This window comes from Miscanthus floridulus, chromosome 1 (genome assembly GCF_019320115.1).
Source record: "Miscanthus floridulus cultivar M001 chromosome 1, ASM1932011v1, whole genome shotgun sequence".
In the NCBI taxonomy this organism is placed as follows: domain Eukaryota; kingdom Viridiplantae; phylum Streptophyta; class Magnoliopsida; order Poales; family Poaceae; genus Miscanthus; species Miscanthus floridulus.
The window spans coordinates 68723897-68736177 of NC_089580.1; the positions used below are offsets into that span (position 1 = coordinate 68723897).

The 12281-nt window shown below is 45.7% G+C and overlaps 2 protein-coding genes across 3 annotated transcripts; one reads left to right on the top strand and one right to left on the bottom strand.

Annotated features, from left to right (window-relative positions):
• Positions 1 to 3004: 3004 nt before the first annotated feature.
• On the top strand, positions 3005 to 6229 carry LOC136535704 (tetraspanin-10-like). 2 transcript variants are annotated; one of them, XM_066528080.1, is made up of 11 exons: positions 3005 to 3362; positions 3974 to 4086; positions 4175 to 4229; positions 4357 to 4412; positions 4676 to 4723; positions 5082 to 5130; positions 5246 to 5329; positions 5439 to 5506; positions 5601 to 5726; positions 5810 to 5885; positions 6004 to 6229. In XM_066528080.1, exons 1-11 carry the CDS (start codon positions 3312 to 3314, stop codon positions 6076 to 6078), a joined length of 801 nt encoding a protein of 266 aa, XP_066384177.1. In that variant the 5' UTR covers positions 3005 to 3311; the 3' UTR covers positions 6079 to 6229. The 2 variants fall into 2 exon arrangements, with proteins under 2 accessions (XP_066384177.1, XP_066384181.1); XM_066528084.1 differs by having other exon boundaries at positions 3007 to 3340.
• Positions 6230 to 6335: 106 nt separating this feature from the next.
• Positions 6336 to 11973, bottom strand: LOC136535695 (NAD-dependent malic enzyme 59 kDa isoform, mitochondrial-like). The gene is made up of 19 exons (XM_066528072.1): positions 11614 to 11973; positions 11410 to 11506; positions 11151 to 11269; positions 10872 to 11039; positions 10377 to 10505; positions 10146 to 10206; positions 9855 to 9958; positions 9459 to 9542; positions 9250 to 9356; positions 9036 to 9141; positions 8800 to 8913; positions 8608 to 8673; positions 7756 to 7828; positions 7544 to 7630; positions 7402 to 7456; positions 7257 to 7328; positions 7002 to 7064; positions 6760 to 6874; positions 6336 to 6664 (listed from the first exon to the last, which is right to left on the bottom strand). Exons 1-19 carry the CDS (start codon positions 11776 to 11778, stop codon positions 6593 to 6595), a joined length of 1857 nt encoding a protein of 618 aa, XP_066384169.1. The 5' UTR covers positions 11779 to 11973; the 3' UTR covers positions 6336 to 6592.
• Positions 11974 to 12281: the final 308 nt, after the last annotated feature.

Below are 12281 nucleotides of genomic sequence, written 5' to 3' on the forward strand. Positions count from 1 at the left end.
ACCCGTGCAGCCATTTTCTCGCTAGGTGATGATTGGTTGTTTTGTTATCGAACTCTGTATTGGAAACAAAGTCTAGGTATCTGGCTCCTTCCAAAGATAGTGCTCTGGTACCTGCTCCTCCAAGAGGAACTTGGTAATCTAGGGTGGGCCGCATAACTAGTCAAGTGCATTTGCCTATACCACAGGACAGACGAATGCGAATCGTAACTATCGGGTTGGAAACATACTTTTTCCGTTGATTCTTTGGCTCGATTCTTCGATTTAGAATAAGATATGAACAAGTAGGCCGTGAAACATTAATTGCGGAAGCCTACTTTCTTTAGAGAATCTCACTTAGAACTCACTTTGGGTTGCTTTCGAAGGGAATGACCCTAGAGCACATGCAAACCATCTATAAATACTCTTTATTGTAAATCTACCTTTCAGGTGGGAGCCTGCCAAGCAGGAGATCAAGAAGCAAACCTGGCCCTTTCTCTGTAAATAGAAACAAGGCGTTTCATTCGAAGGAATGAAAACATGGCACTATTTGAAATACGATTATTCGAGCTTGGAAATGAATCAGTTCTAGCTTGAACCTATGGATCTCAATGAACAGCTTCCCTATGGGCACGCTGAACACGGTGTTACTATACTGGGCACAGAGAGCAAGGTATTCCACACTGAAAACTCGACTAGAGGGCGCCTCCAATGGATGGGATATTTATGAATTGACTCTCCCTAATGTTGACCACTAAGTCCAATCGATCTATTTGAAACAATAACAATCAGGACCTTATTGAATACCTTCCACCAGGTCAGAGCCATGGATCCAAAGCCTACTAGTTAGCTTTGAAGGTTTAGGCTTGAGAGAAATCTTGAACAGAACAGAGCACTCCCGCCTATTGATCTTACGGCACCCTTATCTTTTGTTGGACTCTCAGGTTCACGCCAACCTAAAACTAAAACAGGGGAAAGAAGGTAAATAATAAAATCCTAGAGTTCATAGGGATCCACCACATAGTAACGAGGCCACGGTTCAAGCAAGTACTAATGTCGAGTCAAGACACAAGCGGCTAACTTCCTCCAATTTGGATAAATTGAAATAGAAGCTCTCGAACCTACCTATTCCGAAGTAAGTTTAGGATCAATAACCAAGCTAGCTGTCTATTGAAAAGAGACCCGATCCTTTTGGTTGACTGAATGAAGAAGAGGAAATTGAGAAAAAGTACTACTTTGCCACTAGGGGAGATAAAAAAGTGCAGAACTGGGATGCTGAAAATAGGCATTTTCAAAGCATAATTCGATTTTATGTACTTTTGGCCTATGGTGGCATAACTTTTTTTTTTCTTGTTTTTGGTCCGTTTTTCGACTGCTTACTAAGGCAAAAGTCAAGTTCTATCTCGCCTAGTGGAAAAAGTCATGATTTTGCATTTGCCTTCTAAAAAGCGGTTTTTGCGGCTCAATTTTCCGATCAGTTCTATCCCGCCTAGTGGAAAAAGTAGTAAATTTTAGATTTCCCTCTAAATTAGCTATTTTTCAGCCTCCATTTTCTGATAACTTCTATCTCGCCATGGGCGAAACCTAGCAAAATGGAGAAATTCTGCAGTATTGGGTTCTTCTTCTGCTTTCACCGCAGGATTGGCTTAATCTTTCCTTTCACTCTACAAAGCTATATCTTTGATTCCGGTTACTGCATTCTGTTAGCTACTCAATAACAGGCTTTGTGTTGCTTCGCGCTCATAGCTACACCACTCAATATGCTTGAACGGCCTACTGGTGGCCCATAAATCATAGGTTAAGGCTCAGGCTTGCTATTGACTGATAAATAAAGGCTTAAGGCTCTCAAACAATAGAATAAAACAAAGCATAAGGATTGCTTTCACTCTACAAAGGCATACCTAGCTTCTTTGCCGACTCTACTTGGCATCTTATTAAGCAGGAAAGAGCTAAAAGGCTGAATGCAATGCAATGATGGGAAGAAGCATCATTGAGGAATGGGAGCTTAAGCCAGACCTAGAAGATCACAGCTGGGTATTGAGCAGCCAAGCATGCGAAGCAAGAGCTTTTTCATGTGTTTGAGTGCTTGTTTAGTTTCCAAAAACTTTCCCAAAAAGTGCTACAGTAGCCATCTTATTGAATCTTGCGATATATGCATGGAGCATTAAATGTAGACGGAAAAAAAAAACTAATTGTACAGTTTGGTTGGAAATTACGAGACAAACGTTTTGAGCTTAATTAGTCCATGATTGAACAATAATTGCCAAATAAAAACGAAAGTGCTACAGTAGTCAAATTCTCAAAATTCTCAAACTAAACGCTGCCTACTCAAGGGCTCAAATAGAGTGTTGGGTGGAGTTGCTCTTACTTCCCATGGAGGGAACCATACGTAGGAGTAGCTCGGACGCTCGGTGTTGTGGCATGCCCGTGCGCCCGCGGTGGAGCCACATAGGCCGTAGCTGTGCTGGCGACAAATGGAAGATGTTTAGCAGTACCCCGGTACGGCCCGGTACGCAAGCACCACGCGGACCATGCGAGCGTGCCGGTCTGCCGGAGCTGCTGCTACTGCTAGGGCAACCGATGGAAGGAGCATTTTATCCACGAACCAGCGGTCTGATACCGAGAACTCTACTGCCGGGAACGGTTTTAAACCTCCGCTCCACTGGGTGGTGTGGCTCTCGCAGCTCCTCTCTAGCAAACGGCAACAAACAAAACCGTTGGCCGATTCGTGAACCGACCTCCGACCACGCTCGTGAACGGTGGTGGTTCAAAGCACGCGGGCCGGGCGCAGCGCACGGAGAAAGGCACGACGCGACCGCGCCTACCACGTTCAAACCGACGTCTTTTTGTCCCTTTTCTCTCGGCCCCCACCCCGGCCCGCCGGCCGGACCATCCACCACCACGCGCTCACCGCTGCCAGCTTCTGCAGCTCGCACCGGCACCGCTCCCGTGTCCCAGCACAGCAGGCGCAGCCGACGCCACCCCGGGCGGTCGCCCTCCCTCCCCCCACCGACACCGCGGGCCCGCACGCGGGGCCCCGCATGTCAGCGTCTTCACTCGGTGTCCACCGCGACGGCGCGAGCAGGTGGCCAACCCGCTGCTGATCTGCGCCTGTGCCTGGCTTAGCTTAAGCTGCGACCGTTGCCTTTAAGCTCGCACGCGAACCGACCCACACTCTGCGCGAGCCACTGCCACTGCCACTGCCGCCGCCGCCGCCGCCGCTGGTCTCCGTCTCCACCGGTGCCCTCGTCGTCTCCCCGGCCGCTGCCTCGCCAGATCCCGTCCGAGAATCCCGTGGCAATCCGGTTGCTTGGGGACGCAGCGACGGAGGGAGGATGGGCAGCGCCAGCGCGTTCGTCATCAGGTGCATCAACTTCTTCACCATGGTCAGTCAGTCGCCTCGGCCCAGCTCCATCCTTCCTTTCTCCAATCAGAGGAGGCGTTTTTCCTTCCGCTCGGCCTTGCTTCAGGCTGATTCTCGATTCCTGGTGTACCGCATTCGCTCGCCAATTTTTTTAGCTGGTCCGTTTTGTTCACAGAAAACAAAATTTAGCTGTCTGGTTACTTCTTCATGCTCGGAGTGAACTGGCAAGCGTTCAGAATTCATTCCTTGTTCAGCAGCAGTTTCAGGTTTCATTATCTCTATCGCGAATTGGGGTTTTTAGCTTCATTTACCCCCGCTCGGCTGCTGATTGCGGAAGTACACTTTCCCCACCATTTTACTTTACCCTCTCTCTATTTTTTTTGCCCCGGAACTTGCACTTTGTCTGAAATTTTTGGGTTGTTCATGTCGTCGTTCTCTATCTGATACTACGTTATATCTTGCATCGCCTCCCAATTCCTCGCGCATTGATGTGGTAATGGTCTTGGCAATTGTTTAACTTCATAGCTCCTAGTTCAAATTAGCATGTGAACGTAGGCAAAGAGAGATTGCTTACTAATTTCGTGACAAATAACTTCTCGGTGTAACTTTCTTGCACTGCTGTTCCTCGGACAGATACTGGCACTACTGGTGGTGGGTTTCGGGTTCTGGATGAGCACCCACAACGACGAGTGCAGGCGGTCCTTGACCGTCCCTGTCATTGCTCTCGGTGGAGTCATCTTTCTCATGTGCGCATCTAATCACATCCGCGTCACCAAGCCGTGGTGAATTATGATGCTCTCCATTTAACCGGTTCACTGACAATTTACACTGCAGATCGCTCGTCGGATTCCTTGGTGCTTGGAAGAACGTTTCCTGCTTGCTCTGGACAGTATCCTTCCTTCCCCGTGAACCGGATTAGTAAAGTCACAGTCACATGAGTGGCTACTAATAGTTTTGGTTCCTTATTTTTGGGGTACTTTTGGAGCTATCTGTTACCTTGACATGTGGGCGCCTAGTACCTAATCATGCTGTTCGTGGTCTTGGTGGCAATCATGGTGTTCACGGTGCTTGCGTAAGTCCCTCTACTTAATTTGTGTTGCGATGGCATTGACACGGCCTTTATAGCTGATGACTTGGTGGCAATGATGGTGTACTTTTTGTTTGAAAATTTGTTGTCGAGCGCATTCATTATGTGATGGTATTATGTTGTACTCCACCATTTGGACTTTGGAGTTACTCCGAACCAAAGTCCTAATTCTCAATTGACTGTTTGGCTTTTTTTTAGCAGTTTGTTTGTAGCTATGAGGAACTCATTCTTGGTTTGTACTGCTGCAGGTTTATCATAACAAACTCTGGAAGTGGTCATATTGTTCCTGGGGCTAGGTATGTGACTATTCGTATTTCATAGAAAGATCATGTCCCTGTGATTTCCAGCTTTAGAGTGTGGAAACTTACAGATAGTAACCTAAACCCTGCTACATCATAGAAGAAACAAAGAGAATTTTGAGACTTTTCCATAACTTCAAAGTTTTAAAATGCCATCGAAGCGCTAATAGAATAGCCCATGGATTAGGACAGTATGGTAGGAGAGAGTTTTCCTCTTGTTTCTTGTCTGAAAGTGTCCTGGCCTGCGGCAGCAGCTTTAGACCTTGATTGTAAACATGATCTGTTAGCTTAATTTAAGCTCCCCCTTTCAAAAAGAAAAAGAAATATACTCAAGCATTTCTTATGTTCTATGTAGGTATAAAGAGTATCGTCTTCAGGATTACAGCTCCTGGTTTGTCAAACAGGCATGCTACGTTTCTTTGTTGGAAAACTTATGTTTCCCGCCATGCAATACAACAGATTTGAATATTCCACTGCGCTACCATAACTCTCTTAATTTATTTTTGTTCAAATATACAGCTCGATGACACAGAGAAATGGGCTCGCCTGAAAAGCTGCCTAGTGAAGACAGATGACTGCAACAACTTGTCGAAAAGATACAAGGTGACTACCTGTTCTTCACATCTTTCACTTGATTTACTCTGTTGGAGTTGCTCCCTTTGCAGCCGTTCCTTTCGTTGAGATCTTATTTATAGTCCCCAACTTTATGCAGACTGCAAGAGAATACAAGCTTGCAGACCTTACTCCCATGGAGTCGGGTTGCTGCCGCCCACCAGCAGAGTACGCACCTGAATGTCCACCTCAACCATTCCCTGTGGTCACCGTAATCTCAGACATTGTCATCATCAGTTCATCACATCGCTCTGATTTTCAGGTGCGGGTACCCAGCTCTAAATGCATCCTATTTCGATCTGAGCTATCATCCGGTGAGCACAAACGTCGACTGCAAACTGTACAAGAACGCCCGTTCTGTCAGGTGCTACGACTGCAATTCTTGCAAGTAAGCCACTCAGACATCTCACCCCCTAACTCCGAAGCATCAAAACCATTTCGGGATGCTAATGCGGCGACACTGTCTTCTAGAGCTGGGGTCGCGCAGTACATGAAGACAGAGTGGCGAGTGGTGGCTATCTTCAACGTGATATTGTTCATCATCCTGGTAAGTCCCAGGCGTCGAATTGGACACAAACGCTTAATCTACTACCTGTTTTTTTTCTCCGCTGTCGTACTTATCTGCTCACTGTTTTTTCTCTATATGTGCATTATATTGTGGCTAGTCGTTCGTGTACTTCGTTGGCTGCTGTGCGCGGAGAAACACTGGAGGAAGCGATGCGAAAGGTCGTGGCAGGTGACAGAAACACTTCGAGGTGAAGCGCTTGGCCATCCGATGTGGAGTTAGCTTAGTATCCCCCTGTAAAATTGTTCCATCAAATTCCCATTCCTTTGATGAAGTACCTGGACCTATCGCTGCCTAGTAATACTGTGTTGCAAGTGGGCTGTGAACACGTTTCTTGGTGGTAAAAATCGCTTCTGATCTCATGCCTATTTTCTGGACAGAGTGAAACTCCGGTGTCTGACACTTATTACAATAATCATGAAAAGTACGGTTCCTGTGGCAGTATGAAGCAAGCTCAACGGACCTCAAAATTGAGCGTTCCCTGGTGACGAAATCATGTCTAAGGAAATGAATGTGACCATACAATAGCCATATGCGTGGGCATCAATCTCCGCCGAATTGCTTTCTAAATGAGCTAATTTATAAATGGTTAACAAAAAATTGTCAAAATAAATGTCTTAAGCCTGATATATTCCTTCAATGGAACATCGGGAACATCTGCTTCTGTGCAGGTCGTGAGATTTTCGGGTTTATTTGTCGCTCACAAGGGGGCTGTAAATAGGGTACCACATTTTCCGAGCGACGTAGTCCACTGCTTCCGACTGCAACACACGAGGAACATATTTTAGACACTGCAGTAGGTTTTATAAGTTTTAGCAATAGGAATGACATTTTTTTTTCCTATGTAGCGCTGTACCTCTGACATGCTCCCAAGCTCCCTAGGACCCACATCGCAACACCCCTCAGCCAGGTCTTCAGCAACAGCAGCACGGACGACTGCAGCGCCAACATGTGCGGTGATGTGCCTAATACTGCAGGGTTTGGCGGGTGTTATTGGACCATCAGTTGAAATGAAAATGGAAGATAGCGCTTGCATGTGGTGTGGTAAGTGGTAACAGCATTCGGTGGATGTTGAATCCAGCGCAGAGCAGAGCTCACCTGGAGACTGAAGGAAAGAGGATTCCTTTCCGAATTTCATCATCTGTGATGTATGATGCCAGGCTGCATTGCAAAATAAATAGATGCTTATCTAATTTTTGTGATCCTCTCCGGAAGAACAGCAAACAGAATGACTCAAGTGGAGACAACTTTAGTGTAGTTGATATTTTATGCCAATGGAAATTCAGCAAAGCAAGATACAGGGGCACCTAATCAGGTGGGCCAACCAAATAATTTTATCAAGCAAAGGCTTACCACTCAGCTGCTGCTTGAAGCATGCCGTCTGAAATATGCCTGGCACCTGAAAGAAGGGCACCTAAACCAATCCTGATTTTTTGAAAAAACTTCTATCAGTAAAACACAAAAGCCAAATACTAGGAAAGGCGAAAGGTTGTCATACCCAGGAAATAGATACATGTTGTTTGCTTGATTAGCATAACCGGTTTTACCATTTCCTAAGAAATCAAGACCCCAGCATTAGCCATCATCTACTAGAAAGTATTGCTAGCAAACAATGTAAAAGATAGCAAGGAAGGAATTACCTAAAGAAACATCACTAAAAGGGCTTCCACTAGCAAATATCGCATTCTCACCAACATGTTTGAATACATCATCAGGAGTGCATTCAGCTGTAATGTAATAAAAAGAGAAGATCAAATTAGTGTTTCATCTTTGGGTTCCCCTCTCTCTCTAAAAAAAAAATAGCATTTCACCATAGGGTGTCCTCAAACTATATGTAGGTGTCTGCACAAACCTTTAGTAGTAGGGTTGGACATTGCAAAAACTGCAGGGCGAGGGGAATCGGATTCTTTCATAGCTTTGAGAACCTGGAGATGTATGGATTACCACTCAACTGTAAAAGCATGACCACTTGGAGTATGATTTGACATTTCCAATACAGTCTTATTTACAAAGACAAGGAATGCAGCTTTGATGCTCAACATTCATCAGTATGTACAATTAAGCAATTTAATTAGGACTCTGCTGCATGAGGAAATTTCATAGGGATTTTTTTTTCCCAGTACTTCTCTTAAGTGGTGATGGTGCCCAACAGGCCAACAAGCAACATTACTAAACAAGGCTAGACTAGATTAGGCAAGTACACAACTAGCAACAGCCAACCCACTATTTCTGTTCTGCAGCTCTGGACTGTCAACCAAAGTCCTTGATTGGCCACAATGATTGATAGTGTCCTCACTACTGAGGCCTGAGAAATCTGTCTATATGAGAAAGGTAATACTGACTGTCGTCATCCATGAGATCATTCATGAATCATGTACATGTTCAATCATTCTTATCTATAAGATTAACCAGATCATTTTTAGGATCATATGTTCACCCATAAGGCAGTACTTGATCCAGTCATCCACTGGCATCATAAGAATGCATTCATATGTACCAAAGTTTTTGGTGGTGGGAATATTTTCGAAATTCAGAAAAAAAAGAAACTATGATCCCAGTCCTCGACGAAACTTAAATGGATAAATTAGTGCTAACAAGGAGCACCGACTGAGGACTACTAAATCAGGACTGGTAAGATAGGAGAAAAAGCATTCAAACTTATTGCAAATCCTTAAATAAGTAATTCTTGGATTCTTATGTTTACCTCCTCGTTAAATATGCCCCCAACTCCAGATAGTCCTAAAAGCACATGAGGCTTAACTTTCTTGACCTGACGATTAGTATCAAACTGAATTAGCCCAAACACAGAAGCATTGAAAGTACTATAGTACTATATAATAGTACTGTCTAAGCTGCAACAGCTGAAAATGTGATTGTAGAAATCATATTATCATACCACTTCAACAAGACTAGCCCCCTCAGGGAGATCTGGGACCTCATCAGGACCAAAACCTCTGGCAAAACGTGCCACTGCAGAATCCAGATCCTTCCTAGCTTTCGTAATAAGGCCCTACAAGTACGGCACAACAAGAGCGCATAATTTATCAGCCTTTGCCATTTAGTTTGAACGCGTATAAAGGACATTTGTTTAGTGTAAAAAGCAGGAAAAAATATATTTGAAAGTTGACTTACATCTTTGTCCAGAACCCAGAATTGATTATGCCCTTCCCCGGTTCTGTGGATCCCAGGCATCCTTAACATTGCCTGTTTAGCCATGCTAAGCACACCTATCCCAGCACTGGATTCTAAAGAGGAATTAGAATGTACGAACCACATTTTTGACAATGAACATGCCATATAAAAAAGACTGAGGAAATTCTACAAAAATGTCAAACATATCAGATACCTTCCAGCTCCCACAACAACTATCTTTTGATTCGTAAAATCCTGGAGAGGACGGCCCTGTGCTCTAACAGCACCAAGTAGGCCAGCTAGAGCAACTCCAGCTGTCCCCTATTTTAAATAGGATAAGCCCATCAAACAATAATATATAAAACTGGACGAAAAGAACTTTGCAGAATAAATTACATAGTAATAGTTTGAGAATCAAAATACCTGTACATCATCATTGAACATGCAAAATCGGTTCCGATACCTCTGAAGAGTCTCAAAGGCCCATTTCATTTGGAAGTCTTCGAACTGTGATTTTATCACTTCAGAAAGGGAGCAGTATTTTGAGCGAAAATAGTAGGGGAAGCCCTTAGTGTGGTAAATATTTATTTATACAAGAAAAGCAAAGAAGCAAACAGGTCTCTCTTGAGATAATAAAAGAAGAGTTAAAGGGTAGGCCATGAAGACCCAGTTCTCTCCAGGAGAGATGAAAGCGAGAAAAAGCAGACAGGAAGAACAACTAACAAGTGATCGGAGCCAAGAGGAAAAGAACAATTCTAACTCAGTGAAACGGAGCAATCTTCAACAAGCACGTAGAGGATGGCCTTAAAGCACACATACCTGAACAACTGCTTTAGGCCAACGTGCATGGACAGCCTCCATGAATTCATCTACAACAGCTAAGTATTCTTCTCCTTCCAGCCGAGGTTGCCTCAGTCCTAAATCTAAGTAAAATTAACTGGATAAGGTATGCAGCCATGGATTTATTTACAAGCAAATACCTCTTATTTTTTTCCTAAACAAACAGCATTCAGACTTTTCATTTAATCAAAGAAATGGTTATAAAAACGTTTTAAAAATAATGTCACAACAAAAACATTTCAGGAATGAGGTTTAATGTATCTCACGCACATAGCTTGTCCTCCAGAAGCTTTTGATTATTTGTTCCCACATCAAGCATTATTGGAAGAACCTGCAAGTATAAACATATTCTCAGAGATCAGGAAAATATGAAAAAGGTATGCCATAAAGGGCAGGCTATTGAATATAACTGGTGCCTAGTTTGCTGTGTTCTATAAAGTAAACATAAGTAATTTATATGTAACTGATGTCATGCGAGACAGGTATCAGGATGTTCTATACCTTTTGTGGGTTAATACCAGCAGCTGCAACATAAACATCCAGTTTACCAATAGGTATGCCTATGCCCTGAACACCAAGGTCACCTAAGCCTAGAATGCGACTCCCATCAGTCACAACTATCATGTCAACCTGAAAAAAGTGTTCAACAACTTACATGAAGGCACAGCCAGAATTGGAAGAACTCATGCTGCATATTGACATGTCATTTCCATGGTCTCTAAATATAAACACATTAAGCATAACAAAGTTTAACATGAAAATTAATAGTATGTTTAAATGCAAATTACTGTGTGATTGCCATTATGCATTCGTTGATGACATATTGAAATATATTAGCATGCAGTACAGCTCTAGGAAACCACTAGCATCAATCAAATGTTATGATTCGGTTTCAGATATTATTAGTTGAATCGATACTCAAATAATGTCAACCTTAATCTCTTTACTAGAGGCACTACTTTATGAGGTGCATTCAGACAGCAGTTTCAGATATACCTTCTCTGCTGGCCAGTTGTAAATCATCGACATCATCTCCCCCTTATCCTTTGCACTGAAATACATCCCACGGGGTCGTCTGAACAGACCACTGTAATTTTCACAGACCAAGCCGACAGTGGGGGTGTATATTATCGGTGCAAAATCCTTGATATTGTCAATTAGCACCTGGCAAAAAGAGCATATATTACCATATAAGCACTCAAAATACAGGTCAATCGCCAATTAGCCATTGTATCATTTTTTTTTTCCAAACACGATACTGCACTAAGGGCTCACCCTGTAGTACAACGTCTCGTTCCGGTCGTGCAGCCTATTGAGGATCCTCCATTTGGCCAGCGCGACGATGGAGTCTGGCTCGCCCCGCGTGTTGTGCTCCAGCGACCGGAAAGAGTTTACTGCAACGAAGCAAGCACGCGCATATAAGTCATAACGCGTCGCATGAGCAACGACAGATTCCGTGATCCCGCAACCCATTCGGCGCGCCGCAAACGCGACGAATAAGTTAACACAGACGCAAAAGGGAAGGGCGACTCACTGAATCGCTCGTACTGCTGCTCGGAGGACATGACCCGCGGCGGGAGCAGGCCGCGGAGGCCGAGGCGGTCGCGCTCCGTCATGGGGAACGCCGTGTCCTGCGCCCAAATGGAATGGAAGCCCCGGTAAGCTGAAACCGCATCGAGTCCGCGCGCAACCGCGAGATCGGGTGTTGGGGGGACTCAGCGTGTGGCTGGCTACCTACCTTGTTGTACCACGGATCGTGGAGGATGTCGTTGCCGCGCTTGTGCACGATGCAGGGCCCCGGCACGGCGGCGCCGGCGGGCGCCGGGGGAGCGGACGACGACAGGAGGCGCCGGACCTGCGCCGACCGCCGCGTCGCCAAACGCCACATCGCGGGCGAGATCATCTGACACGACGCTCGGTCAGTTGGTCCAAATCCAATGCTCGGCACTGCAGGTCTGCAGCCGCGTCCGACACGGTGCGGTGCGGTGCGATGGTGGTGGCCGAGGCCCCTAGCTCCTGGGAGATTTGAAGGGGAGGCGTCGCCGCGCGGTGCGGGCACCCGCGGTGAGAGCAGGAGGAGAGGAGGCCCCGGTCGGGGCGGGAGGGTATGGGTGGGGTGGGTGGTGGAGGCCAGGAGCCTGGACCCAGGAGGGCGGACTGCGGAGGGGGTGATGCTGGTGTCTGAATCGTGATGCGAAATGCGAAATGCGAAATGCGAACGCGATGCGGCGCGCAAACGAGCGCACGACCGCGGCAGGCGCAGGTCGTGCCTCGTGGAGTCGTGGAACGCGCGGGGAGGAGCCGGGGAGGAGAGGGGGCCAGGTCGCCGGGGTCAGAAGGGGGGTGAGAGGTGGCGGTGGAGGAGTGGACGCGGGCCGGGACGCGGCTCTACTAGTGAAGGCGTTG

Coding starts and splice junctions, on each gene's coding strand:
- LOC136535704 (XM_066528080.1), top strand. CDS start 3,312: ATGGGCAGCGCCAGCGCGTTCGTCATCAGGTGCATCAACTTCTTCACC. Junction 4,413..4,675: donor ATGGTGTTCACGGTGCTTGC/GTAAGTCCCTCT, acceptor GTACTGCTGCAG/GTTTATCATAACAAACTCTG. Junction 5,507..5,600: donor TGCTGCCGCCCACCAGCAGA/GTACGCACCTGA, acceptor TCTGATTTTCAG/GTGCGGGTACCCAGCTCTAA.
- LOC136535695 (XM_066528072.1), bottom strand. CDS start 11,778: ATGATCTCGCCCGCGATGTGGCGTTTGGCGACGCGGCGGTCGGCGCAG. Junction 11,507..11,613: donor ACGATCCGTGGTACAACAAG/GTAGGTAGCCAG, acceptor ATTTGGGCGCAG/GACACGGCGTTCCCCATGAC. Junction 6,875..7,001: donor CTCTTTCCTTCAGTCTCCAG/GTGAGCTCTGCT, acceptor CAAACCCTGCAG/TATTAGGCACATCACCGCAC.